At 43.7% G+C, this 25,273-nt stretch overlaps 3 protein-coding genes across 5 annotated transcripts in view; 1 reads left to right on the top strand and 2 right to left on the bottom strand.

The window, feature by feature from the left end:
- Window positions 1-8,057, top strand: part of LOC109890594 (sodium-driven chloride bicarbonate exchanger) — a 35,704-nt gene extending 27,647 nt beyond the window's left edge. For 2 of the 3 annotated variants that reach the window (XM_031824335.1, XM_031824336.1), the window contains 10 exons: window positions 147-252; window positions 1,986-2,147; window positions 2,689-2,802; window positions 2,867-3,028; window positions 3,410-3,661; window positions 3,819-4,061; window positions 4,349-4,471; window positions 4,610-4,677; window positions 4,960-5,073; window positions 5,958-8,057. In XM_031824335.1, coding sequence (XP_031680195.1) covers window positions 147-252; window positions 1,986-2,147; window positions 2,689-2,802; window positions 2,867-3,028; window positions 3,410-3,661; window positions 3,819-4,061; window positions 4,349-4,471; window positions 4,610-4,677; window positions 4,960-5,073; window positions 5,958-6,018 — 1,405 coding nt within the window. In that variant the 3' untranslated portion in view covers window positions 6,019-8,057. Of the gene's footprint in view, window positions 1-146; window positions 253-1,985; window positions 2,148-2,688; window positions 2,803-2,866; window positions 3,029-3,409; window positions 3,662-3,818; window positions 4,062-4,348; window positions 4,472-4,609; window positions 4,678-4,959; window positions 5,074-5,333; window positions 5,373-5,957 lie in introns of all 3 variants that reach the window. The other variant, XM_020482532.2, reaches the window with a different exon arrangement.
- On the bottom strand, window positions 6,708-20,243 carry LOC109890410 (adenylate cyclase 10). The gene is made up of 32 exons (XM_020482359.2): window positions 19,890-20,243; window positions 19,635-19,739; window positions 19,459-19,497; window positions 19,208-19,351; window positions 18,691-18,896; window positions 18,486-18,576; window positions 18,302-18,390; window positions 17,877-18,068; window positions 17,459-17,580; window positions 17,000-17,076; window positions 16,622-16,811; window positions 16,356-16,411; window positions 16,086-16,257; window positions 15,621-15,813; window positions 15,397-15,483; window positions 14,998-15,278; window positions 14,392-14,603; window positions 14,097-14,228; window positions 13,507-13,794; window positions 13,036-13,347; window positions 12,745-12,787; window positions 12,432-12,645; window positions 12,183-12,323; window positions 11,906-12,072; window positions 11,445-11,601; window positions 10,909-11,113; window positions 10,735-10,786; window positions 10,500-10,615; window positions 10,141-10,258; window positions 9,726-9,921; window positions 9,101-9,289; window positions 6,708-8,467 (listed from the first exon to the last, which is right to left on the bottom strand). Exons 1-32 carry the CDS (start codon window positions 20,044-20,046, stop codon window positions 8,249-8,251), a joined length of 4,962 nt encoding a protein of 1,653 aa, XP_020337948.2. The 5' UTR covers window positions 20,047-20,243; the 3' UTR covers window positions 6,708-8,248.
- A 177-nt stretch (window positions 20,244-20,420) lies between these two features.
- On the bottom strand, window positions 20,421-23,373 carry LOC109888079 (glucagon-2). The gene is made up of 6 exons (XM_031824334.1): window positions 23,244-23,373; window positions 22,947-23,047; window positions 22,533-22,688; window positions 21,835-21,951; window positions 21,068-21,211; window positions 20,421-20,853 (listed from the first exon to the last, which is right to left on the bottom strand). The coding sequence occupies exons 2-6, from the start codon at window positions 23,039-23,041 to the stop codon at window positions 20,829-20,831; spliced, it is 537 nt and encodes a 178-aa protein (XP_031680194.1). The 5' UTR covers window positions 23,042-23,047; window positions 23,244-23,373; the 3' UTR covers window positions 20,421-20,828.
- Between the last annotated feature and the right edge of the window lie 1,900 nt (window positions 23,374-25,273).

Genomic DNA, 25,273 nt, shown 5'->3' with positions numbered 1-25,273 from the left:
ATGTGTTGACATGTGTAGACTGAGGCTGGAACATGACGAGTGTGTGTGTCTACTCGTGCACGTGTGTGTGTACTTGTGCAAGTGTGTGTCTGCGGGCTTGTGTGTGTGTGTGTGTACCCATGCATATGTGTGTTGTGCTCTGGTAGGTGTGCGTGTGTGGAGCCAAAGGATCCCAGCAACTCCACTCTGAGGTACTGGGAGGACAGGAACATCACTGCATCAGAGGTCAACTGGACCAGCATGGAGGTCAAGGTAAAGAGGGGTTTGAAGCCTAAAAGCTCTTGGGTTCAGGGGGATGAAGCCATGCTTTGTAAGGTCACTGACCCACCTCGTTCTGTAGCAGAGCACCAGCTGCACTGTGCAATCATCACATGAACTTCTAGAGGTCAGAAGTATTACAGTGCAGTGCAGGGTCAGGCACCATGGGGGACTATTGACCAATAACCACCCCCTGAAGTAATATTGATACATGATTGTTGTCTCTACTTTCTTGCCCTTTGTGCTGTTGTCTGTGCCCAATAATGTTTGTGCCGTGTTTTGTGCTGCTACCATGTTGTGCTGCTACCATGTTGTTGTCCAGTTGTGTTGCTACCATGCTGTGTTGTCATGTGTTGCTGCCTTCCTATGTTGTTGTCTTATAGGGCTCTCTTTATGTAGTGTTGTCTCTCTTGTCGTGTTGTAGTATTTTTATTTTTAATCCCAACCCCCGTCCCCGCAGGAGGCCTTTTGTCTTTTGGTAGGCCGTCATTATAAATAAGAATTTGTTCTTAACTGACTTGCCTAGTTAAATGTGTAAAATGTAGCTAACACTCCTTACTCAATTACTTCTAAAACATCACTCATCAGCAAATTGCGACACATATTATATTGTATACATACAGTGTATTTTTCATGGTGAAATAGCTGTCCCCTGGAGAGGGATGTGAGGCTATAGGGATAATACAATGTGTTTCCCCAGAGGGAACAGAACAGCGTGACAGGATTAAAGACATGTAGGCAGGATTTCAACAGGATTTAACCATGTACAGTCACCATAGAGAAACAGTCACCGTAGAGCATTCTTTTAGTATTCACTGTGACTCTGTCACACATATGCACACACACATGCACGCACATACTGTATGCACACCTGCACGCACGCACACACACACTATGTGATTGCAATCCGAAGTGCATGTGAGCGTACATGAATGACTGGATTCACACAGACATGATTCAGCATTGGCCAGTCACTCATGCACTTTGATTCTGTCCAAATCAGTGCATAGAGGACATTAAATATATTTATAGTGGAGCCATTCCTATGACATGTCAGTGGTGGAGTACTACAGAATATAAGCACTGTGCAGCATGTACAAACATTTGACCTAACATTGAGTGTGCCAATGCATTTCCAATTAGCCTGGTTCCAGATCTGTTAAGTGTGTAAAGCCTATGGTTGTGGCAACCATACAGTGAGAGTTGGCGATCTGCAAACAGATCTGGGACCAGAGGCTTATTATCTTTCCTATCTAGATAACTTATACCTTACAGTGGCCGTGTCCAAATACCCATACTTGTGTTCTAAATAATAGACTTTTTGGGTATGCAAAAATATAAAGTTTTATTGTATGTGAAATGTAAATAAATATGTATGCTTTAAATGGCAGGATGTCAGACTCAGTTTGGCTTTTCATCAAGTAGAATTTGCTGCACACTGTTGAGGAAGAGAATCGTCTTTTCACACCCACGTGTGTTTGACAACAGCTGATAATCAGAATAGGGGATGCGCTCTATAAACATAAACAAATAGCGGGGAACAAGCACCATTGTGCATTAGATGATGACTTCTCAGTATGAATGAGTAGTATGTTGATATTTGAATGTAGTACTGTTAATACACAGTATGTAGTTGTAGTAGACAAGATGGCCAGTCTATCCTGTTAACTTCATAGGAAATATATGGGGTATGGAGTTCCACTCACATATCTCTCTATCTGCTGTAGGAGTGCTTTGTGTTCCGGGGGGAGTTTGAGGGCAACGCCTGTGGCCCCCACGGACCCTACATTCCTGACGTCCTCTTCTGGTCCGTGGTCCTCTTTTTCTCTACTGTCTTCATGTCCGCTTTCCTCAAGGAGTTCAAGACCAGCCGCTACTTCCCCACCAAGGCACGTCCATCTACACCTCAGGCTTCCTGAGTGCAAGGAATGTGGACCGGTAGCCACATGTGCAGGGATTTCAATGATATTTGATTGATTGATTGATGCTTGCCAAATAATCTCTCAGGCTTTGGTGGATGTATCAGTGTAAAACCGCGTCATAATAACCGCGTCATAATGCGTCATAATATGAAAATCTACCCATTCTATTTCAATGATGTCAATGAGTGCTGTGTGCTGTGTGCTGCATGAGTAAGAATAGATTTTGTAGTATATTGATGCCTCCTTGTGGCATCTAAGATATCCTACATTTACTTGCACTTTATTATAATGATTCTGATTATTTGCCTTTATTTAACCAGGTAAGTCATTGAGAACACATAGTCTTTTATGACAACGACCTGAACACGATAGATGTGAACAACCGTGCAGACAAGTGAAGACTACAGACAAAGCAGACAAGTCATTTGTATTCAAATGATACTGAGCAATAGGAGATTGGCCATAAGCTCAGGTCCTAGTTTGACTGTGAGTTTCTCTTGCTCTTCAGGTGAGAGCCCAGATCAGTGACTTTGCTGTCTTCATCACCATCCTCACCATGGTCCTAGTGGACTATGCCCTGGGAATCCCCTCACCCAAACTACAGGTCCCCAACAAGTTCAAGGTGAGTACACACACACACACACACACACACCACACTCACAAATCATGTTCACTCCCTCCCACAGCCAACCAGAGACGACCGTGGTTGGATCGTGAACCCAATAGGACGCAACCCGTGGTGGACCACCATAATCGCCGTCCTCCCTGCGCTGCTCTGCACCATCCTCATCTTCATGGACCAACAGATCACTGCTGTTATCATCAACAGGAAGGAGCACAAACTGAAGGTGATGGCTGCCAATTCAAGTCATTCTACTGTCAGCTTTTACTGCTATACGATGGTAAAAATGATCACAGCTAAAATGTGAAATTGAAAATGTAACAGGTCATTATTACAATATAATGAACAGTCAAAGCCCTAAAAGCTGATTCTATTTTGGGGTTTTGACCAAACATTTTTTGTGGACTATTTCAAATCTGTGCCATTTGACTATGGCTGCCTTTTCAACTAAAGCCTTGATTACTGTTCCTCATTTCTCCATAACTAAAGATCTGAACAGTATACAGTATATCTCCTTACTGTTCATGTATTATATATATATATATATACTGCCTGTATATCTGCAATATGGATGCCATAACCCCACATCTCTGGTGCCCATCTACAGAAGGGTTGTGGCTACCACCTGGACCTGTTTGTGGTGGGGGTGATGCTGGGGGTGTGTTCTGTGATGGGCCTGCCCTGGTTCGTGGCGGCCACCGTGCTCTCCATCTCCCACGTCAACAGCCTGAAGCTGGAGTCGGAGTGCTCGGCCCCCGGGGAACAGCCCAAGTTCCTGGGGATCAGAGAGCAGCGCTTCACCGGCCTCATGATCTTCCTACTCATGGGCTGCTCCGTCTTCATGACCTCTGTCCTCAAGGTGAGGGAGGTGCGAGGTCAAAGGGCAGACCTCAGATATACATGAGATCAGTTACAACACACACACTTTAGCACAGTCATGCTCACAAGCGCACGTGCATGAGCATACATACAGTAACCGTTGAAGACTAAATGGAGAGCTGCCTGTCTGTTTCCAGTTTATCCCCATGCCTGTACTGTATGGAGTGTTCTTGTACATGGGAGCGTCCTCGCTGAGAGGTATCCAGTTCTTTGACCGTCTCAAGCTGTTTGGCATGCCGGCCAAGCACCAGCCAGACTTCATCTACCTGAGACACGTTCCCCTGAGGAAGGTCCACCTCTTCACCATCATCCAGCTCAGCTGCCTGGTCCTGCTGTGGGTCATCAAGACCTCAAATTATGCCATCGTCTTCCCCATGATGGTAACGTGTGTGTGTGTGTGTGGACGGTGGTGTTGTGTTTGGGTGGGTAGGGTAGGGTGGGCGTGTTGGTGTGGGGGGGGGGTCTGTGTGTGTGTGTGTGCGTGTGCACGAGAGAGCGATTGAGAAAGAGACGTTATGTCTGAGTATGTTGGCATTTATTTAGCTTTTATATTTAATTCGGTATTCCCCTTAAGCTTTACGTAGAGTAGGTACAGCCTGTGTCGACGTCATTCACCACACTGAGTTGACAGGAGTAGAATGTAAGGAGAAGTGCTTCTCTTCTCTAGGTGTTGGCTCTGGTGTTCATCCGTAAGCTTCTGGACTTCATGTTCACCAAGAAGGAGCTGAGCTGGCTGGACGACCTGATGCCTGAGTGGAAGAAGAAGAAACTAGAGGAAGGAGAAGAAGAGGTATACAGTACTTGGTGCTCTTAAACATATTGAAGCCATACAGATATGTTAGCACATTATGACTCTATCAATCATCTGGGCTTGTGGTGCAATAGTGTGTGATTTTAACAGTCACTTTCTTCATTTCTCTCTCTCCAGGAGGAGCCCAGTATTATAGTGGAGGAGGAGGAGGGGATAGTCACTTTGCCACTGGAAGGAAATTACAAGTAAGTCCAACTAACGAAACATCCAGAGACTGTGGGCACTAAAAAGTTTGTAAAAAAAAAAAAACAGTACAGGTTTTGGTGACTAACTATATAGAGGGCCATGTTGCGCATGGGTTGTGTCAATACCGCGGCACAAGCACACTTTTTTTAGAGCCAGCAACAGAAAAAATGATTTCAGCTAATTCAAGATCAGGGCCTAAGCATCAACACATTTCAGAGGATGTCTTAACCATGAGAACCTGCAATGACTGACAGAGCATCCTTGGTTTTTGTGTTCTGTAGGAGCGATCCCGCAACGGTTAACATTTCCGACGAGATGTCCAAAGGCTCCTTCGGGAACGTGTGGAATAGTGTTAGTCCCAGTGACAGCTCCAAGAAGGAGCCAAGCTCCAAAAGGTTTGGAATGTCCACCAATCAATCAATCAATATCAACGTTTCACCAAAAATGCCATTTCATCTATTTATTGGACCTGTATATTAGCCGCAGACCATTTACTTGTCCAATCAACTACTGTCCTGTTTTCTATTGTTCATGGTGTGAATACTGTAAACCATATTTCATGTGGATATCAAAGGTGGATTTTGTCCCGCCCTTCGTTGTAGAGATATAGATGGTCATTAACTTCTATCCTTTCTCATTCCATTCCCATCATAAGCTCCCCTTCCTAACCTCTCAGAAGCTCATTATCCCAAAGGTAAGTGACTCCCAATCCTCAGTGGCATGGTGTTACATATCTTGTCCCTCCATTGCAGTTTTCTAGAACCAATGTGCAGTTTATAATTGTATGATGTGGAGGTGACAATATGAACGTGATGGTATTTTGTCGTGCAAGTGTGCCTGTAGTTTGAGTGTGGGACTTCAGTCTTAAGTACCCTGGAGCAACCTGTTATCTCTTGACCCATAAAGATCCACAGTAGAAACCACCAACTCAAAGTTGGCACTCAGGTCTAAACAAATGTCCCAAGGCGTCTCTTTTTGTTTTGAATGTTTCATGCTCACTGGTTTGGGGAATGTGAATGCATGCGTATGGTGGACAGACACACACACACACACACACACACACGGCATGCTCTGGTGTGGTTTGGTGGTGGTTGGGGACAACTGCATCTCTAGGGTGGTTATGCATGATGGTAATAATACCCCAAGTCAATGGAGTGCGTGACACTTCTGCCATGCAGGGCTCCAATACACAATGTCATCCAGCTGGTCAGTTCAGTGGTATACTGTATGTAGTGTCTCCTCTAATGCTGTTTGTGACACGTAGCCTTTTGTTTTCCAGTGGTTGCGAGAGAAGACAAAAGAGGAAGGACTCAAAGTTGGACAGAGAGACGAGTTTGTGATCCATACCGGCTTCGTCACCGTTCTGTGGAAAATAACTCCTAACGTGCCACACTCGACCACCTCTGAACTGTGCTGCACCATGCGTTCTCGTCATGTAAGACTGTGTGTGTGTGTGCAACTCATGTAAATCTTTTAGAAACAGTGTTACCCTATGGAGGAACCAACAAACATTAACTGTGATTATTTTCTATGTATGTCAATGTATGGTGATACCAGCAACAGAGGAAGCAAGGAATTCATATTATTATGTCTATCTACCCGTGGGCCAATTTATTACAGATGTAAGATCTTAATTTGAGCAGGTTTGCTACAGCAGGAAATTAATCCTGAAGTATGGATTATAATTAATGGACATTTTTGTAAGGGCTGAACATATTTTCATAAGGTAAAATCAAGTCTGACATTTTTACGCGGAAATTACAAAACTTCAGACGGCTTTTTAAACCGTAAATACACTACAGGTTTAGTATTTCTGCAACAGGGTGATCAAATTAAGATCCTACATCTGTCTCAACCAAATAGTTTTTAAAGCAACCTTACTTTTTAATGGAATCGTTTGTATTTTGTATGTTTTTTCTATTTTTTCAGCATAGTAATCCTTTAAAAAAAATCTATTACAGTATACAACGAAAATCTTGTTCATGGAATAATCGATGTGTTTAGTTTTGTAATTTGACATCACTGTCGGGTCTCTGCACTTAACGATACGAAAACAGTATACTGTATATGTGTTAAATGTACACGTTTTTTTCTTGAAATCTCATTTGTAACATTTTCACTGCCATTTTCCAGAAGATTTGTTGATAGTATTCTTTCTCCATTACAGGCCAGTGTTATATTTCAGGCATTGGGGACCATTACATTCCAGTTAGCGTAGCAGCATAGCCCTGCCATTCTGTACCTATTGGGAATGTGATTCCTTTAGGGTTTTAACCATAGACTTTCAATGAACACCATGTAGTAATTTATAGGATCTCTGGTTTTAACGATCAAATTGTCTTTGAAGTCGTTTGATGACCATGTAGAGATACAGTGCCTTCAGAAAGTATTCACACCCCTTGACCTTTCCCCCATTTTGTTGTTACAGCCTGAATTTAAAATGTAATTACATTTCGATTTTTTGGTCAGTGGCCTACAAACAATAACCCATAATGTCAAAGTGGAATAGTTTTTTTGAAATTAACAAATTCATTCAAAATGAAAAGCTAAAATGTATTGACTCAGGGAGTTGAATACTTATCTAATCAAGATATATTACTGTATTTTTTTTAAATTTATTAATAGATTTGAATTTTACAATTAAATTCATTTGAATCCCACTTTGTAACACGAAATGTGGAAAAAGTCAAGGGGTGTGAATACTTTCGAGAAGGCACTGTAGCTGTGTGTTCCACGGGCATACAAATGTGTCTTTACCGGCATATTGTCCCAGTCACCCTGTCGGTACGTTATGTGATATCTTCTCCTGCATTCCAGTTTGTTTGACACCTACAAAGTGATGTTGTGTTCTGATTCTGAACTACCAGTAACTGTATTTAAACACCTGCACAAAAGGTGAATCAAACTTAGCAGTGTCTCTCTACAGGGATGTTGTGGTTAATTGATAGAAATGCAATAATAGCTTTGTGAGAAAGGGCAAAATGTAATAAAGTGAAGACTCTTAACGATGTACTATACATAGTATATTTTATTCATGTGTAAAGTGTTACTAATATGTTACTAAAAACTTTGAATTGGGGTAAGTGAAAACTCGTGGTTTTTATGTCGTTGACGTCTATCCCATTGTACTGTGTTTGTTGATGGATTTTACTTATTAGAGAAATAAGAATGGATCAATATCACATTTTGGCCACTTTACTTGTGGAAATCTGCCTTTAAATGTAGTATTGATAGCTGAAGACAAATTTATGTTTCAGAGTTTATCGACTCATCTGTGGAAAATGATCAATTCAGATAAATGTTGTTCTATTATAAATGTGATTTGTTATATGACAGAAAGAGAGAGAAATGTAGGAAACAATAAAGTGACTGAAACATCCTTTCATTTGGTGAACGTTGATATCTTGGCCATCCACTTCTGATCGAGATGAAATGATACCAACACTCATTAACCCCTAACACATCACAGTTCAAAACCAAATCGCCAATGACCTTACTTCCTTCCTATCTGCTCCAATAGCTTTCCCTATATACAGTGTTCTCCACACTCTCAATAAAGGAACCGGGTCCCTATCCTTGGCCTTTGAGGAGCTGGGTGTCCTCTGCCTTTGGGGCGAGGTGCAGGCTGGAGTTGTCAGCCCAGATCTCGCCCCCCACACCCACTAGGGTGTAGCGGGTATGGGCCAGCTCCTCTGGGTCCATCCCCCTAGCCTCCTCCCAGCTGGGCATGGTCAAAGTGGAAGCGAACCAGTTGCTGGTACTCTGCCTGAACACGCCGAACCACGAAATCTGAAGAGGTAGACAGAGAATATTCACAGCATATTAGAAATGTCCTTAAATAAATAATACATACTAATACGCACTACACTCTACTTGTGTAGGCTATCAAGGAGAAAATACATCTACTACAGTGGAGGCTGGTGAGGGGAGGACGGCTCATAATAATGGCTGGAATGGAGTAAATGGAATGGCATGATACACATAAACCACGTGTTTGATACCAATCCAACCACTCCATTCCAGGCATTATTATGAGCCGTCCTCCCCTCACCAGCCTCCACTGGCTTGTACTACATGGTATACGACGTGTAACTGCAGTCTCTTAAATGCATGTGGTTGAGGTTTCTGTTCTGTGTGTGTGATGACTGCATACACATCACAGGAGGTTGGTGGCACCTTAATTGGGGAGGACGGGCTCGTGGTAATGACTGGAGCGGAATCAGTGGAATGGTATCAAACATGGTTTCCAGGTGTCTGTCATTCCATTCGCTCCATTCCAGACATTATTATGAGCCGTCCCCCCCTCAGCATCCTCCTGTGAATACTCATTACACGGTGTGTGAGATGAGCCATGCATCCAATACATCCTTCTGCCTGATTGTGTGTGTTTTGTCATCTCAGGCCCTTCCTCCAGTACTGTACCTGGTTCTGTGTGATCCAGCTCTCCTCCAGCTTGTTGCCGTGCTGCTGACACAGCTTTAAAGCCTTGTTGAGGATGGCGTTGGCCAGAGCCTCGTGGCCCGCCAGCATGTACATGTAAGCTCTGAGGTGCAGCACCCGGGGCAAGTACATCTTGCTGGTCGAGTACTTCCGGTTGAACTCTGTGAAGTGCTGCATAAGAAATACTATGGCTATTAGGCTACAGTTTCAGGGAAAACATTTATCATTTGGCTCTGTGAGTTTTCTAAAGGTACATTATACACAACTGTGTGTGTGGGGGCATGTGAAGGCATATGTGCGTGAGGAAGAGCTTGAGAGAAAGACAGAGCGTCCTAATGTGAGTGTGTGTGAGCGTGTGCATAAACCTGTTCATGCATATATGTTAGTCATTTAGCAGACGCTCTTATCCAGAGCAATTATGATTAAGTGACTTGATCAAGGGCACGACGGCAGATTTTTCAACTAGTCGACTTGGGGATTCGAACCAGCAAACTTTCAGTTTCTGGCTCAACGCTCTTAATCGCTAGGCTACCTGTCGCTAGGCTACCCGTCGCTAGGCTACCTGTCGCTTGGCTACCTGTCGCTTGGCTACCCGTCGCTAGGCTACCTTCTGTGTGCTCTGGTAGATGGCTTTGATGTGTTGGTTGTGCTCCACCAGGGCCTTTCTGAACAGCAGCACATGACACTCCAGGAACATGACCACGCCGTTGATGGAGTGGATGGATGAGGGAGCCTGTCGGGTCACTCCACAGGCCTTGGTGTAGAAGAAACAGGCCTTCTCCCACTCACACAGACGGGCATACCTAGGCCGAACGGGACACACACACACACACACACACACACACACACACAGCAAAGATAGTAGGGTGGACTAGAGTATAGCTTAGGGCAGCATTTTGAAAGGCACAAGATTGTAGAACGTTCAGCTAGAAATATGTTATGAAGAACAGAAATGCCTCTCTGGCAAGTAGAGAAAAGAATCATGTGCGCTCTACTCATAACACTTCTATCAGTCCACTGACCACAGAGCCAGAGCAGAGTAGAGGTTCATCATCAGACTCTTGTCAGCCACCAGGTTAGGGTCTGACTGGGACTCCTCCACAAAGGTGTAGCACTCCTCAAACGGACGGAAGGCAAAGCCTGGAACACACACCATGAGACCCAACCTATGCTAGTGGTCCTCTGTAGCTCAGTTAGTAGAGCACGGAGCTCGCAACGGCGGTTCGATTCCCAGGATCAACCATATGTAAAATGTATGCGCGTATGACTAAGTCACTTTGGATAAAAACTAAATGGCATTTCTAATTATTATCCATTAGTTCATTAACTAAGATATGTCACGTGGAGATGGTGTCCCACAGTGATGGAATATCCAACTTGCCTGAGTAGAGCAGGAAGTCAAAGCAGCCTGCATAGAACCAGCCTTTAGCCGTGCTGATGCGGGTCCTGTTTCCCAGGTACTCCAGACTCTGCATCAGCTGGACACACTCCTCATACCTGGGTATCATAGTATTCAACAGTAGATAAGGTACACATCCCAGTAAAAGAAACAAGTAGAAGTAGTGCTTCACCTCTGTGTGAGGAGGAGGGGTGTGTGAAGGACAGAGATCACCAACATGTCCAGGCCCCGGCGGTTCGTCAGCTTGCTGATCTGCTCTGCTCGGAGACCTGAGAAGTAGAACTACTTTCAATACTGAAACTTTTTTGCTATTTATTTCTTCTCCGTCTGTCTCGCTTGCTTACACACTTATTTGTTTAAACCGAACACACACATCCACTCCTCTCCTCACCATACTGGATGGAGTCGTGCAGGGCTCCGGAGCAGAGCTTGACGATGGAGAGGGAGCGTATGAAGTAGCTGGTGAGGATCAGGCCCTCCATGCAGTCAGGCAGCTCAACACAGGTTCCACACAGCATCCTCTCATAGATCTTACACCGGTCGTCCTGACCATTCAGCTGACAATACTGGAGGTAGTCGATGCACGAGAAGATGATCTATAGACAGAGGTGGTGTGTCTGCGAGTGAGAGGGATGTGGAAGAGTGTAGTGGTGAATGTATACCAGGGTTCCCCAACTGGCAGCCCATGGGTGCTTTTATTTATCCCTGCTGTATACTCTCTTAAGGATGGAAGACTTAGAGAATGTCAGATAATCTGTATTTCCTGATGAATCAATCTCTGAACAGTGTCTCTCTTTCTCCCCCCTCTCCCTCTCAACACACTGAGCCACATTGTGTTTGAGATTTCCACTGACCGAACAAACCCCCCCGCCCCCCCCCCCTCCCGTTTTCCTGTAAAAAAGCAGAGAAGCAGAGTAAACAATCCACCTTGGTCTCCTCTGCACTCTTCTGGGCTGAGTTCATCTCCATAGTGATGGCCAGCGATGCGTTGAGCATGTTCTTGGGAGCTCTCCTCATGCAGCCGATCTGCCACATGTACGACAGACAGCAGATCTGCTCGTGGAGGAACGCCAGCTTCTTCTCTCTTTGGACACCAAGACAACAACAATAACAACATCTAAACAACAAAACCTTTAAAAAGTGCAGCATGCACACGATTGTAAGATCCACTCAATTGATGGTGGAGCGCCTACATCACCACTGTGCTAGAGTTTATCTTTATAAAACGTTTTACTGTTTGAGTTGAATGCAGATAAATGACTTAATTGTAGGTTGCGGTATGTTGTAGTATTTTGTCGTCAATAAACGGAAAATAGTTTATATTATAGTGCTTGCTGTATATAAAATTGGTTTAATCTTTATAGGGGCTTGTTGAACATAGAACACACCCAGGGTTGTCAGGGTTCTTGAATCTGTAGCACAGACTCTTCATCTTCTCACAGACATACTTCAGGGACATGGCCACGCGGTTCGTAGGGAGACGTCTGTTCAGGAGCCGTAGGGCGCTGGAAAACATGCTCTCAGCCTCCTCGATTTGGCCTGTGTTGTACAACACCTAAATGTACAACAAACTATACACTTTAGTTTGAGAAAAGCACTATTTTGTATACATTCATATCGTCCTTATCCTTTGAGATCATAAATATCATTTCAGTGAACTGTTACCTCCCCTCTGAGACGGAAAATACAGGCTCTCTCAAAGTTGTTGATTTTCACTTTGACTTTCGGGTCGGCAGTCTCAAAGGCTGGCTTGCCCACTTTCAGATTATCCAGTATGATCTTGGCTTCGTTTAAATAGGACAGGGCCTGTGAGAGAGAGAGCGAGAGAGAGAGAGAGAGAGAGAGAGAGAGAGAGAGAGTATTTCTGTATGAGCATGAACAGTTCAGAAAAAAGTGTAAAGGACACACACACACCTTGAGGTTGTTGGAGAGGTAAGCCGATGCTGCGGCGGTCTCTAGCAGGTAATAAAAGGTTTTGGGCACGTCGCCCACACCTGTGCAGTGGCGCACCATGGGGCACAGCACACACTCCGTCACCTGGGCACACCTACACTTCCTGGTTCTGTCCACTGTGGTGTTGTACTCATTCACCATAGAATCTAGTTTCAACAAGAACTCGTCCTCCACACTGACACACGCAAACACACAAATACATTTGTTATGGAATCAGCCCACTTGTATTACTGGCCAGCTGATCTGGGACCAGGGGTAGAATATAAAACCTTACCTGTTGGGATGCAAAGGGCTGACCTGGTTCAGTTGTATAGTCTCTGAGAGGTGGAGAGGAGAACAACACCAACAGCACACGTGAAATCAACCCTCAATGGTTACTTAGATCAGTTGGTTACAGCGTCACTAGTGTCAATCTGCATGAGCGTGTGTGTGAAGTGTTTGTGTGTGTGTGTGTGTGTTTGGCCGAGCATGAGTGTTTGCGTCTGTCTCTCAGGGAATGTTTGTGTGCGTTTTCTCAGCTTGCGTGTGCTTCTCTAGCGGAGAGGTCAGTGGGTCCATCACTCACCCTTGGGGAGCCCCAGTGTAGTACTTTGGCCCAGGAACAGGGCCTCCCCAGACTCTTGTATGTTGAGCAAACTCGGGTGGATCTCGATGAGGTTGTACCCTATAGCCGCCTTGTGGCCGAAGATGAACTCGGCAATGCCGCAGTCCCTGCAGCGGTGGGCCTGCTTGAGGAGGTAGCTGGCACACTTCTGGTGGATTTCTCTCTTCTGCTCCTTCAGCCACAGCTCGTAGGCCGTCTCCTTGACCAGGGCCGTACAGAAACGCATCACCCTGCAGCGCCACGCGCCATCCACAGACGCCTTGCCTGACACTTCTGAGAGGGGGGGCGAAGGAGGAAGGGCGAGAGAAATATACATGAGAGTGGGAGATAGATTTGGGGGGAGGAAGGTAGAGAGAGTCAGAGGGGAGACAGAGAGAGGTAGAGAGAGTGAAAGTTTTCCTTGTCTGCGCTAGCCTCAGCTCCACTACTGACCTTCACGGACGTCTTCTTGGCTGTCCTGGACACAGTAGCAGTTGAGTGCATCCCAGCACTCTGACTCCTTGGTGAGTTGCTGGGTGAACTGCTTGGGCTTGGAGCCGCACTCAAACGTGCCCGACTTGAACAGGGAGGTGAGCGACAGGTTGAGCTTGTCAGGGTTTTCTGACTCTGGCAGGATGTTGATGAGCATCTGCGTGGTGATGGTTTGGCCGATGATGGCAGCACACTTCACCACCATCTGGTCGGCCGGCTGCAGGTGGTCTAGGTGGGCCAGGGCCATGCCTGAATAGAATTCCCTTTTATTAGTAGATCGGTTGGTAGAGAATGGCGCTTACAACGCCAGAATAGCGGGTTCGATTCCCGGGACCACCCATATGTAAAATGTATGCATGCATGACTAAGTCGCTTTGGATAAAAGTGTCAGCTAAATGGAACTTATTATTAGTAGGCCAATAGACATGCCTGAACAGAAAACATCCTTAATGATTTTAGTGTTTTATTTATGAGTCATTTCTATCAAATAAAACTAATGAGATGAGGTTGCATTGTGTTTGGGGGCAGAATGCAGGAACCCTGTACTACACCTTTCAATGTCAGAGGGATGGGAACTTCGTGGAATTTGGCAGCTTCTCCGACAAAACAGACCAAAGCACGGTCAACAAAATGGTCCAGGGCTGTGATCTTGCGGGATTTCAACATGGATGCCTTGGGTGGACCTGCAACATTACAGTGTTTCACAAACAAGGGTGTTGATTGGCTGGGAAACCTGCCACTCATATATTCTCAGCCAATAGGTCTGTCCGTTTCACAGACAAGGGTGTTAATAGGCCGGGAGACCTCCCACTCAAACATTTTCAGCCAACAGGTCCATCTTCCTACCCAGCGCTCCGGCCCTGGCGTCCTCCTCTTGCCCCACCTGGCTGGGTTTGGAGCAGTGTACCACCAGGGTGGGCTCAGGGAACAGGATGTCTACGTCTTTAGCCTCATCCTCCCCCTCCACCTCCTCGATCACGATCAGATTTCCCAGATACAGACTCTTCAAGAGCTCCTCACAGTAGTATGGAACTCCATGGCTTCTCTCCACCAGGAACCTATAAAACAGATGACACTTTTAATTGATACATGGCATGTTTTCATGAGGTAACTCCGGCTTCTTCTGTGAGATATTCATGTACTGAGACAATGACAGCCTTAGAATGAGTCTTAAAGAAATTGCTATACAGTCGACAAGCCAATTCAAAAATGTACATTCAAATAAATTACTTTTTACTTCCTCTGGAATTCGATGCTTCAAGTTGTCTTTGAGGGGTCAAAGGTCAAATTGGGGTGCTTATATTTGTCCTGTTTCACTGTATGTACAAGTGGGTAACCTGAACGTGTGTGAGGTGTGAAACTCCCAACTCCGCCCCGAGACACCCTCGGCGAGTCGATATGTGTAACGTATGTATATTAACACAGTGTGTGTGTGTGTTCGTGTACACGTACAGCTCCACCTCGCTAGGGATGCGGACCACCCCCAGTATCTGGCAGGCTAGCTGGGCGATGACGGGGGGCTCCAACCCAGGCAGGTTAAGGTAGAGGGTCCGGGGGTCCTTGATGATGCGGCTAAGCTCCGAGAAGGGCCCGCTCTGACTGGTGTGGGGGAGAAGGGCCATACACACCAGAACCGAGGCTTTTTCACATGCTTCGAGCAGGAAGGTCAATGAGGATCGATCCACAAAGTGAGCCTGGTCCAACACGTACACGCACGGCTCGTCCTCGGCGAACTGGACAGACCACGCGCACGTAGTTATCACGAATCAATTGAATTCTAAGTAATCAAACAATCAATTCTACACCTAAGTCGTGTTGTTACATCATCCACGTTATTTTCTTCTACATTACCTTGCAAAACAACTCCAGAAAGTAGTTCCTCATCTTCTTGTTCTTCGTTTGACTGTCCATGAGTGACACATCCTTCGACACAGGAAACTAAAAGCATAGAACAGATCTTACAGAAAAGACCCACCTACCCTCGTTAGCTACTACGAAAACAGAATTAGAACTTTTAGAAAAGCAACAGTTCAGAGACCTGTTAGTCAAGGACCTACCTTGACTCAAGGACCTACCTTGACTAACAGGATATCATTGAGAAGGCAGAGGTTCTGCCTCATCTTTGGGTCTAGGATCTTGGAGAGGAGGACTCTCTCTCGCTCGGCGTAGCTCTTACAGTTCTGAACTGACATGACGATGGCCAGTAGGGTCTGGAGGGCGTAGTTGGACTGCTTGATGTCCGTCTTGGCCAGCTCAAAAGAGATCACTCTGAAAGAAAGGAGACAGAAGAAATGCTTTCCAATCCCCCATTGTTGATGTCTATTTTTCTTTGTCACTACTGGAGTTGACTTACAACGAAATTAAATGACCACGGCTTGGGATACAGCACATATCTGTTTGTATTATCAACTAGCCTGGTGTCAGATCTGTTTGTGCATTTGGCATGACAATGACCATCGTAGTTGCCAAGACCTGAGCTGGGACCAGGCTAACTAACCAGGCTGATCTGGGACCAGGCTAAACTAACAGCTGGCACTGACCTGACTCCCTCCTTGGCTGTTCTGTATACCACCTCAGCCAGCAGGCGGCTCTTGCCATAGCCGATAGGTCCCTCGTAGATCAAAACATTGTTGTAGTTCTTGTGACCTGCAGCCCTGGCCTCCAAGAAGCCCTTCAGCATGCTGGAGTACACTTCAATTTCTTTCTCTCGGCCTAGGGAGCATTTGAGCGCAACATTATCATTCAAATCAATGTGATCTTCCACGATGAATGCATTTCATTCATAATCGTCAATACTTGAGAAAACTCACCCAAAAGAGGATATCCCTCCTCTCTCTCAACGGACATAGGTGCTTTACCAACAGTTCTGGAGATTAGATTTTGTTTTATAAGCATGTATGAACCTTTATAATTTCTTATTACAATATGTCTCATTATGTAGCTTTTCAATACAAGAAAGCCACGACAATACACTTAATTATCTAACATGACAATAGTACAGTCCTCAATATGAAAGTGAGTACCAGTCAAGAGTTAATGGAGTATAAATGATGTTGGTCACATCAGATGGTCGTACATCTGCTGTTTATTGGCCATGAACTGATAAAGGACTCCAGGGTTCTTGACTCCCTTCATGGCTTTCTTGGGCAGTTCGTTAAAATAAAACGCGGGCAGTTTTGAGTAGTAGCAAGTCTCGCTGTCACATGACACCACCCCAGGGTAGTGCATCATCAGCCGTGCCGCCAGGTTCACCTTACGACCAATCACTAACGGCAAAGGACACAGAGATAGAGTTCAAAGTGCATAGGTCAAACTGGTCAAAATCTGAACATAATAGTTATGTGAGTTTAAAAAAAAATATATATAAAAGAGTCTACAACAAGTTATAGTAAGGTGGCAGTGGCAAAGCACAGTTCCAGCTGAGAGTTCAAGAGGATGTCAAGGTGGATTGTACCTGTGTATTCATGCCTCACTGGATGTCCTACTACACCACAGAACACTGGACCTGTGGTTACTCCAACAGAGACAGTCCTGTTGGACAACATTGGACCTTTTGTTAACTAACTATACAACATATTGCCCTCAAGTGTAATACAGATGTAGGATCTTAATTTGAGCCAGTTTTCTAGAGCAGGAAAATAGTCCTGTAGCAAAAGAAAATGTGAATTATTATGTGAATTATAATTCATGGTCATTTTTGTAGGAGTTGATACATTTTTCGTAAGGGAAAATCAAGTGGAAATTACAAACTTCAGAAGCCTTTTTAAACCTCAAATACACTACAAGTTTAACATGTCCCGCATGGCAGGGAAATGATCCTGCAACAGGGTGATCAAATTACAATTCTACATCTGTAGCTTGATAAAAATTAAAGGCATGTGGTCTTAGAATATTAGGATCAAATGGGACTTACTTGAGGCTGCGGATCTCTTTCTGGCAAAGGTCATGTACTCCATAGGCAGCCTGTAAGGCGTGGGCACTCTCATCCTCCCGCTTGTCCCCAGGGAGCCCAAACAGACAGAGGAAAGTACAGCCCTGCAACAAATTCCTTGTTATTTAAAAACATACAGCGGGTTTGACTGAAGAAGAAAGTATTGGTGAGTGCACCCATTGTTTCTGTTTCTGGTTAATTGTGTTTGTAGTTTTTCTCATTGCCACCGGGAACAGAGAATTGCTGGGTTGTTTTCATTTGTTCACACCGTACCAAAACATTTTGCATTTCTTATTGGACAACTTCAGGTTAGTCCCTCCCTGTTTCAGCCTGTTTACATTCATTTGGTTCCTACTGAATAAACCCCCAGGATTCCACCTTGAACAAACCACTAACTGACCTTGTCGAACATAAACACTTTATTGACCCTCCCGTGGTGCTTGACTATCTGCTGACCGATGCCAATGGCAGCCTGGTGGATGGTCATACACTGCTCCTGGTCACTCTCTCCTCCCTTGAACTGCATGTTGACAAACACTATGGTGGCCGGACGCATCTCAGAAAGATACTCCAGAGGCTGGTCGTCATCTATCTAATGAGGGAGGAGAGGTCAGAATAGAAAACCATGGCTACGTTCCAGTGACCGTACTAAGATACTTAATAGAATGTTTAGCTCAATACATTTCTTAATTCTAGGTAAGTAGTAGTGTGGACATTATAACAGAGCCTACATTTATACATTCACAAATAGTGATTCTGATTTGGGGAAAAACTGACAACTTTTGCTATTGTACAGAAAGAGGACGGTAGTAGGTAGGTTCTTACCTTCTGCAAAACCGTTTTCATGATGTACTTCCGTAAAGTTTTCTCAAGCTCGGCGTTTGGCATCAGTCGAGATGCTCTCCTCACACAATCTGTAGACCAAAAAAAGGTCTGGTTAGGATGTTACAACACAACCGTGCAAGTAGAAATATCACAGGCAGATATCTAGCTACTCTCGTTACGGTACCTCTTGTCACTTTTTCATGCTCTACAGACATTCCTATTGAATCCTGGTACTTCTCAACAGAGAAACTGGGCTCTCGCTTGATGTATCGCACCTGCATTGAATGACAACCATTTACATATAGTAATCTAGAAACCACCTGCCTGCTTGAAACTGCATTCATCATAAATGTATCCATCCATCCATCCATCCACAAACACACACACACCTTCACGGCTCTCTCGTTCTCTATGGGGTCAATGGCGATGTTGTCCCTCTCACATAGTTCCCAGGCGTTAGGTGACAAGATGATTGTGCTGGCCACCGCCAAACCCTCTGCCAGCCGCACCTCGTCTACCGCCCGGCCAATCACCACAAAGTACTGACTGATCTCGTCTCCTACGATCACCTTGGAGAGCTTCCCAGCAGATATACCTTGGGACAGCAGAGGACAAAGGGTATCATATTTGAGGTTCTAGTTGCCTATAAAGTCAAGTGTAACCGGATAATAAGGGCACAAATTCACAAAGAGTAGAGTACTGATCTAGGATCAAGTCCCCCTTATTCAAATCAAAATCAAATCAAATGTTATATTTAGCAGATGTTATTGCAGGTGCAGCGAAATGCATGTGTTCCTTATGATTTAAAAGGAAAAACTGATCCTAGATCTGCACTCTTTGTGAATACAGGCCCTGGTGTTATAGCACAAAAATGTCTCTCGGCCTGTAGGAGACTCAGACAAGCACCTATTTTAACTTTTAGCTGACAGCCCACTTCCGTCTCCCGGACTCCACACTGGTCCTGGATGTTGAGGCTGCATTTGACTACCAGGGAGATTACTTCACTGAGCTGGACTCTCTCCACAGTCCATAGAGCCAAGATGGCATCGCCTGTGATTAAAAGTTGTTTGGCCATGAAGAGTTGAAAAGCACTGTAACTAGGAATTGTGATCATGGTGAATCTGTGTCTAAAAGCTGAGAGGGAAGCCTATTGTTACCTGCATAATTCAGAATATCTCCCCCAGCATCAAGGATATCTGAAATACAGGCAACAAAGCATTGCTTGGTAATATTGTTTTTTAGACTAACTTATTCTAAGTTAAGTTAACTAACGGTACATCACGTTAGATTGATATTGTGTTGCTTTAACTTAATAAAACCATCTCTAACTTACGACTGACTATTTCCCCAATGTAGCTGTTGAGTGTGCGTGTCAACTCGTCTGCTCCATAGCCTTTCTTGCTACTCAAACTGAATTTCTCAGTCAGATTAGTGAAGCCTAAAAAATATACAAAATGGATTAGTTGACTTCCAGCTAGTGGGTTAGCAAACGTTAGCTAGGTAGCTTCTAAACGTAGATCGAAAGGGAATTCCAGCTCATGTTAGCTAGCGAGATCGCTAATGTAGCTAGCTACTGAGATTAGCTTGCCTGAGACATCCGCGAAGAGAAGGACTCCATGAAAGTTCTCTGCGTATGGGATATCGTTGGTGAGGGTGCTGTAGACAACAAGATCAGGTACATGGGCAGCTATTTTGCTTATTTTGTACGAGTCCTCTATCTCACCCTCTCCCTTTATCCAACCCATTTTAGCTGTAGTTTAGGGGCATCATGTTTTTCCGTTGAGCGAATCTGAACGGTCGTTTTTTTCCGTGAACGTTCTAGAATTCAGCTGTTCACTACAAACTCTGGTTCACCAATTCAAAAACAAGTAGCTATGAAAAGTATATATTTTTTTATATCTAAACGTTACTTGAATGCCATGCATTTCGGTTTCAGAACCATGGACAGAGCTTCTTTGAGACGCAAAACCACAGTTTCTCAACTCTAGTCTAGTACATAAACTACGATCATTGGCACCACAGTTGAATGTTGTGATGTTTTTTTTTCAGCACCATGAAGTGAAATAGTTTGGGATTCCATTGGTATGGATGCATGGCTAGTCAAAAACAGTACAGCAAACACAATGAAAGAGTTTAATTTTGCAGAGCAGGTTTTGATACATATAGGATAAAAAACCTAATTCACACAAATGTTACCAGATAATTTTGCACATTATATCTGAGTTTTTACCATGTTCCCTTTTTTTCAACATTACAAATATAGAAAATAATGTTAATTTATAGAAAAATATTTGTATAATTTAACAACTGATGCATAAATGCACCACAAAGTTAAGGAAGAATACATGATCTGTTTTTTTTATCACATAATGTAGAGTAAACAATGTAAGTATTTCCAACATTGTATCAACGTTACAACAATGCTAAGCAGTATGGCTTTTTAGTATGGCTTTCAGTTTTTGTCAAGGCTTATCATTTGTAGCACAGTATCCACGTTTCTCTTGAACAAGGAAGCGTTTGTCTTCTTTCAATGATCTTCTTGACGTTTGTTACTGAAATAAACAATAAACAAAATGATCAAACTGTGACACCGTACAGTAACACAGTTTAGTGTGTGAGAGTGAGATACAGAGAAAAAGAGTGTGACAACAATAAATTATTGATCAAAATGGCACCAAATTCACTCATTTTAATCAGAGCCCCAGTGCACAATAAAGGCAGTAGGGTCCCATTTCATACAGCTTCTGGTTGTGTTCTGATGTTTACCTTTTCCCTGAGGGTTTGGAGGTCATGACCCAGAGTAAATACTCTTTGGCAGCCAAGCTGTCTAGGACCTTGTTCACGTCGCTGGTGAAGCTCCCATCTACATGTCTTCTGCTCATTGGACCATTCCTGCTCTCCTCTGCAGATCTAGGTACAGCACACAAGATAACACACCCTTGTCAGTGGTTCCAAACACAATACTTCCACACACAAAACTTCCACACACAATACTACCACACACAGTACTTGCACACACAATACTTCCACACAAAATAATTCCACACTCAATACTTCCATACACAATACTTCTGTACATGATTACCAACCAGGTTGGGTTCAACTTTTAGTCGGCCGAACACATTTTCTTCAGGAAATGTACCCTTTTCTAGTTGCGCCTTATGACTATTGGATGATTTCTGAAGTAGTGATCTGTAGCTGTAGTCATTCATTGTGCATTAGAGGACACCTTGGCTCCCTGAACAGGTTTTTGTGCACACAGTAACTGGGTAATATGCTCTCTTCCAACCCAGTCAATACAGCCATCCGAGGGGCAAATATCAATAAATGTATCAATAAATGCAGAGCATAGTTTCATGGGATTTATTGGGCACGACCACATAAAATGTCAACACAGGCCTTAAGACATCAGAAAGTGACGGTGTGGCAATGGATCAATTAGCTAAGTAGTTGATTATCTTTTCTCTCTCTCTTCTTCTCGCGTTAGACATGACACACAAGAGGTTGGTACTGTAGGGTGAAGGGAAGCCTACTCTCGTCTGGCCGGTCCTGATTTGAGCCAGGAAACAAAGTCCTTGGCCGCCTGGTCCTGTAGGTAGGTGCTCACGTCGCTGGTGTAGGTCCCATCGGCATGGCGTTTGGATGGAGCACTAGATGGAGGTAGAGAGGAAATGGTGTGATGGACACGAAACTCCACTCAACCAATTATAGTACTGTGAAATCATTCTGGCTCAGCTAAAAATGGCCTCTGAGTTCTTATAACTGTGTTTCACTAACTTTGCTAGTAAAACATTAAAATATTGTATTTTAAGTGTATGTATTATTACACAAGTTGAGGATAAGTTGATAAGGAAAATGGATGGGTGGTATTAGTTTCAAAGTGATGAGTAGTGTTAATGTCATCATGTTACTTTGTTTGACTTGGAAAGACTGTGTATATGAATATGTTGCTCAGTACTATCCTTTCTCTGTATGTATAAACAATGCCATAATATACATGGTGCTTTAGACATGTGTTTTTGGGATGAAGTTTACATCTGTAACTTCTCCATCCAAATCTTTGATTGTTCATCTCAAGATATGCCGTATTCATCACATTAAAAGTTTAATTCAAAAAAACAGAACTGTTCTTGTTCTCATTATGAGAAATATCTTATTATTTCTCGACCCCACAGTATAATATCAGTCATGAGCCTAGAAATATATAATATTACTCTGATGAAACACTCACCCACTCCTCTTGGAGTTCATAAGCCATTGAAGAAAGTCCCGAGCCATCCTTTCTTCCTGGTATTTACTGTAGTAGTTAGAGAAGGTTCCCTCGGAATGTCTCTTCATGTTAGGCACGCCCCTCAAATCCTCCAATAGTGAGTCTGCTGTCTCTAAGCTGCAGGAGAAGAATAATCTTTCATGCTGAAATTCTGATGATAGATGCCTCATTATAGTCTAATTATGATTGACAGTTGCTGTTGGATACATGTACATGATGTGTTAAACACTAGTCATTCCGTCTGTACTCTACGTTGATACTGTACATTTTTTTTCTCTGATATGTTCTGAAAATATTTGTTAAAATATCCCATGGAAAATTGTGATTCCCCCCCCCCCCCCCCCCCATGGAAAATATACAATTTTTGAGCTGAACCTTGAGTTGTCCTCAGCCTCTTGCAGAGGAACTTGCCAACTGCTCTGTACGATGACCAGGAGGAGAACACCAGCCAGGGAGTGGATGCCAAACATTGTGACCTGCAGACAGAACTACAATTGAGTAACTTAGCTGAAGACAGTCATGTCCATTTTATATTGACAAGCAAAAGGCTCCGTATCAATCATACATCCATTGACAAAATCAAAGGTTTTGTTCACAATGGAAAAACTCATACAGTTTTGAAACAGATTTTCCTAAATCAATTAAGACGTGTCCTGGATGCAAGAAACTCACCTGTTCCTGTTAATATGCGGGTAGATGAGAAGAAATGTGTGTCTGAGAGAGAGTGAGATCCTCTTCTTCAGTCCTGGTTCCTTGTGGTTGTAGCTTGCTGACCTGACTGGCTGTGGGGGTCTTATATAGCATGGCCATGAGGCCAGGTTTGCTCCGGTGGCCCAATCCTCCCACTCTCCCACTCTGTTACACCCATTTGTTACTCTCAATCCATTACACATAGGGCCCCGTTTGGTTGCATTGGATTAACTCGCAATGAAACGTCTGTTTAAAATGGAAGATGTGGCATTATCCATGCGAGAAAACAGCTGTCACTTAGGTGTAGAAATCAAACAAGATGACATCCTGTCATATAGTGTGTGTGTGTGTGTGTGTGTGTGTGTGTGTGTGTGTGTGTGTGTGTGTGTGTGTGTGTGTGTGTGTGTGTGTGTGTGTGTGTGTGTATGTGTGTTTACTGTAAATGGGAAGCTAAGTCAGTGTTTGTGGATTTTATTAACTATGATAGAATCAGAGGTGGAAAATATTTTTGGGGTGTTTATACAGTACCAGCCAAAAGTTTGGACACACCTACTCATTCGAGGGTTTTTCTTTATTTTTTACAATTTTCTACATTGTAGAATAATAGTGAAGACAAAACGATGAAATAACACATGTGGAATCATGTAGTAACCAACAAAAAGTGTTTAAAAAAATCAAAGTATATTTTATACTTAAAATTCTTCAAAGTAGCCACCCTTTGCCTTGATGACAGCTTTGCACACTCTTGGCATTCTCTCAACCAGCTTCATGAGGTAGTCACCTGGAATGCATTTCAATTAACAGGTGTGCCTTGTTAAAAGTGAATTTGTGGAATTCCTTTCCTTCTTAATGCGTTTGAGCCAATCAGTTGTGTTGTGACAAGGTAGGGGTGGTATACAGAAGATAACCCTATTTGGTAAAAGACCAAGTCCATATTATGGCAAGAACAGCTCAAGTAAGCAGAGAGAAACAACAGTCCATCATTACTTTAAGACATGAAGGTCAGTCAATCTGGAAAATGTCAAGAAATTTGAACATTTCTTCAAGTGCAGTCACAAAAAACATCTAGCGCTATGATGAAACTGGCTCTCATGAGGACCGCCACAGGAAAGGAAGACACAGAGTTACCTCTGCTGCAGAGGATAAGTTCATTAGAGTTACCAGCCACAGAAATAAATGCTTCACAGAATTCAGATAACAGACACATTTCAACATCAACTGTTCAGAGGAGACTGCGTGAATCAGGCCTTCATGGTCGAATTGCTGCAAAGAAACCACTACTAAAGGACACCAATAATAAGAATAGACTTTCTTGGGCCAAGAAACATGAGCAAGTCCACCATGTCTTTGTGAGACGCAGAGTAGGTGAACGGATGATCTCTTCATGTGTGGTTCCCACCGTGAAGCATGCAGGAGGTGTGATGGTGTGGGGGTGCTTTGCTGGTGACACTGTCTGTGATTTATTTAGAATTCAAGGCACACTTAACCAGCATGGCTACCATAACATTCTGCAGCAATATGCCATCCCGTCTGGTTTGCGCTTAGTGGGGCTTATTATTTGTTTTTCAACAGGACAATGACCCAAAACACATCTCCAGGCTGTGTAAGGGCTATTTGATCAAGAAGGAGAGTGATGGAGTGCTGCATCAGATGACCTGGCCTCCACATTCACCCAACCTCAACCCAATTGAGATGGTTTAGGATGAGTTGGACCGCAGAGTGAAGGAAAAGCAGCCAGCAAGTGCTCACCATATCTGGAAACTCCTTTAAGACTGTTGGAAAAGCATTCCTCATGAAGCTGGTTGAGAGAATGCCAAGAGTGTGCAAAGCTGTCATGAAGGCAAAGGGTGGCTACTTTGAATAATCTAAAATCTAAAAGATATTTTGATTTGTTTAACACTATTTTGGTTACTACCTGATTCCAAAGGTGTTATTTCATAGTTTTGATGTCTTCACTACTATTCTATAGTGTAGAAAATAGTAAAACATTTAAATAAACCCTTGAATGTGTA

The sequence above is a fragment of the Oncorhynchus kisutch genome, linkage group LG5, assembly GCF_002021735.2.
Source record: "Oncorhynchus kisutch isolate 150728-3 linkage group LG5, Okis_V2, whole genome shotgun sequence".
Classification (NCBI taxonomy): Eukaryota; Metazoa; Chordata; class Actinopteri; order Salmoniformes; family Salmonidae; genus Oncorhynchus; species Oncorhynchus kisutch.
The sequence above is the reverse complement of the archived record's forward strand: the minus strand, read 5'-3'. Positions and strand labels throughout refer to the sequence as shown.

Bases quoted from the DNA above. Each gene is read 5' to 3' on its own strand.
- LOC109890410 (XM_020482359.2), bottom strand. From the start codon at position 20,046: ATGGGTTGGATAAAGGGAGAGGGTGAGATAGAGGACTCGTACAAAATA. The intron at 14,604-14,997 runs GTACGTGTACAC...TCTGTTTTATAG, and splicing joins ATCCCTAGCGAGGTGGAGCT to GTTCCTGGTGGAGAGAAGCC. The intron at 9,922-10,140 runs GTCAGTGGACTG...CGTTCGGCCTAG, and splicing joins TACTCTGCTCTGGCTCTGTG to GTATGCCCGTCTGTGTGAGT.
- LOC109888079 (XM_031824334.1), bottom strand. From the start codon at position 23,041: ATGTTTGGCATCCACTCCCTGGCTGGTGTTCTCCTCCTGGTCATCGTA. The intron at 21,952-22,532 runs GTGAGTGTTTCA...ACCTCCATCTAG, and splicing joins ATGAACTCCAAGAGGAGTGG to TGCTCCATCCAAACGCCATG. The intron at 21,212-21,834 runs GTAGGCTTCCCT...TGCTGTACCTAG, and splicing joins TCAGGACCGGCCAGACGAGA to ATCTGCAGAGGAGAGCAGGA.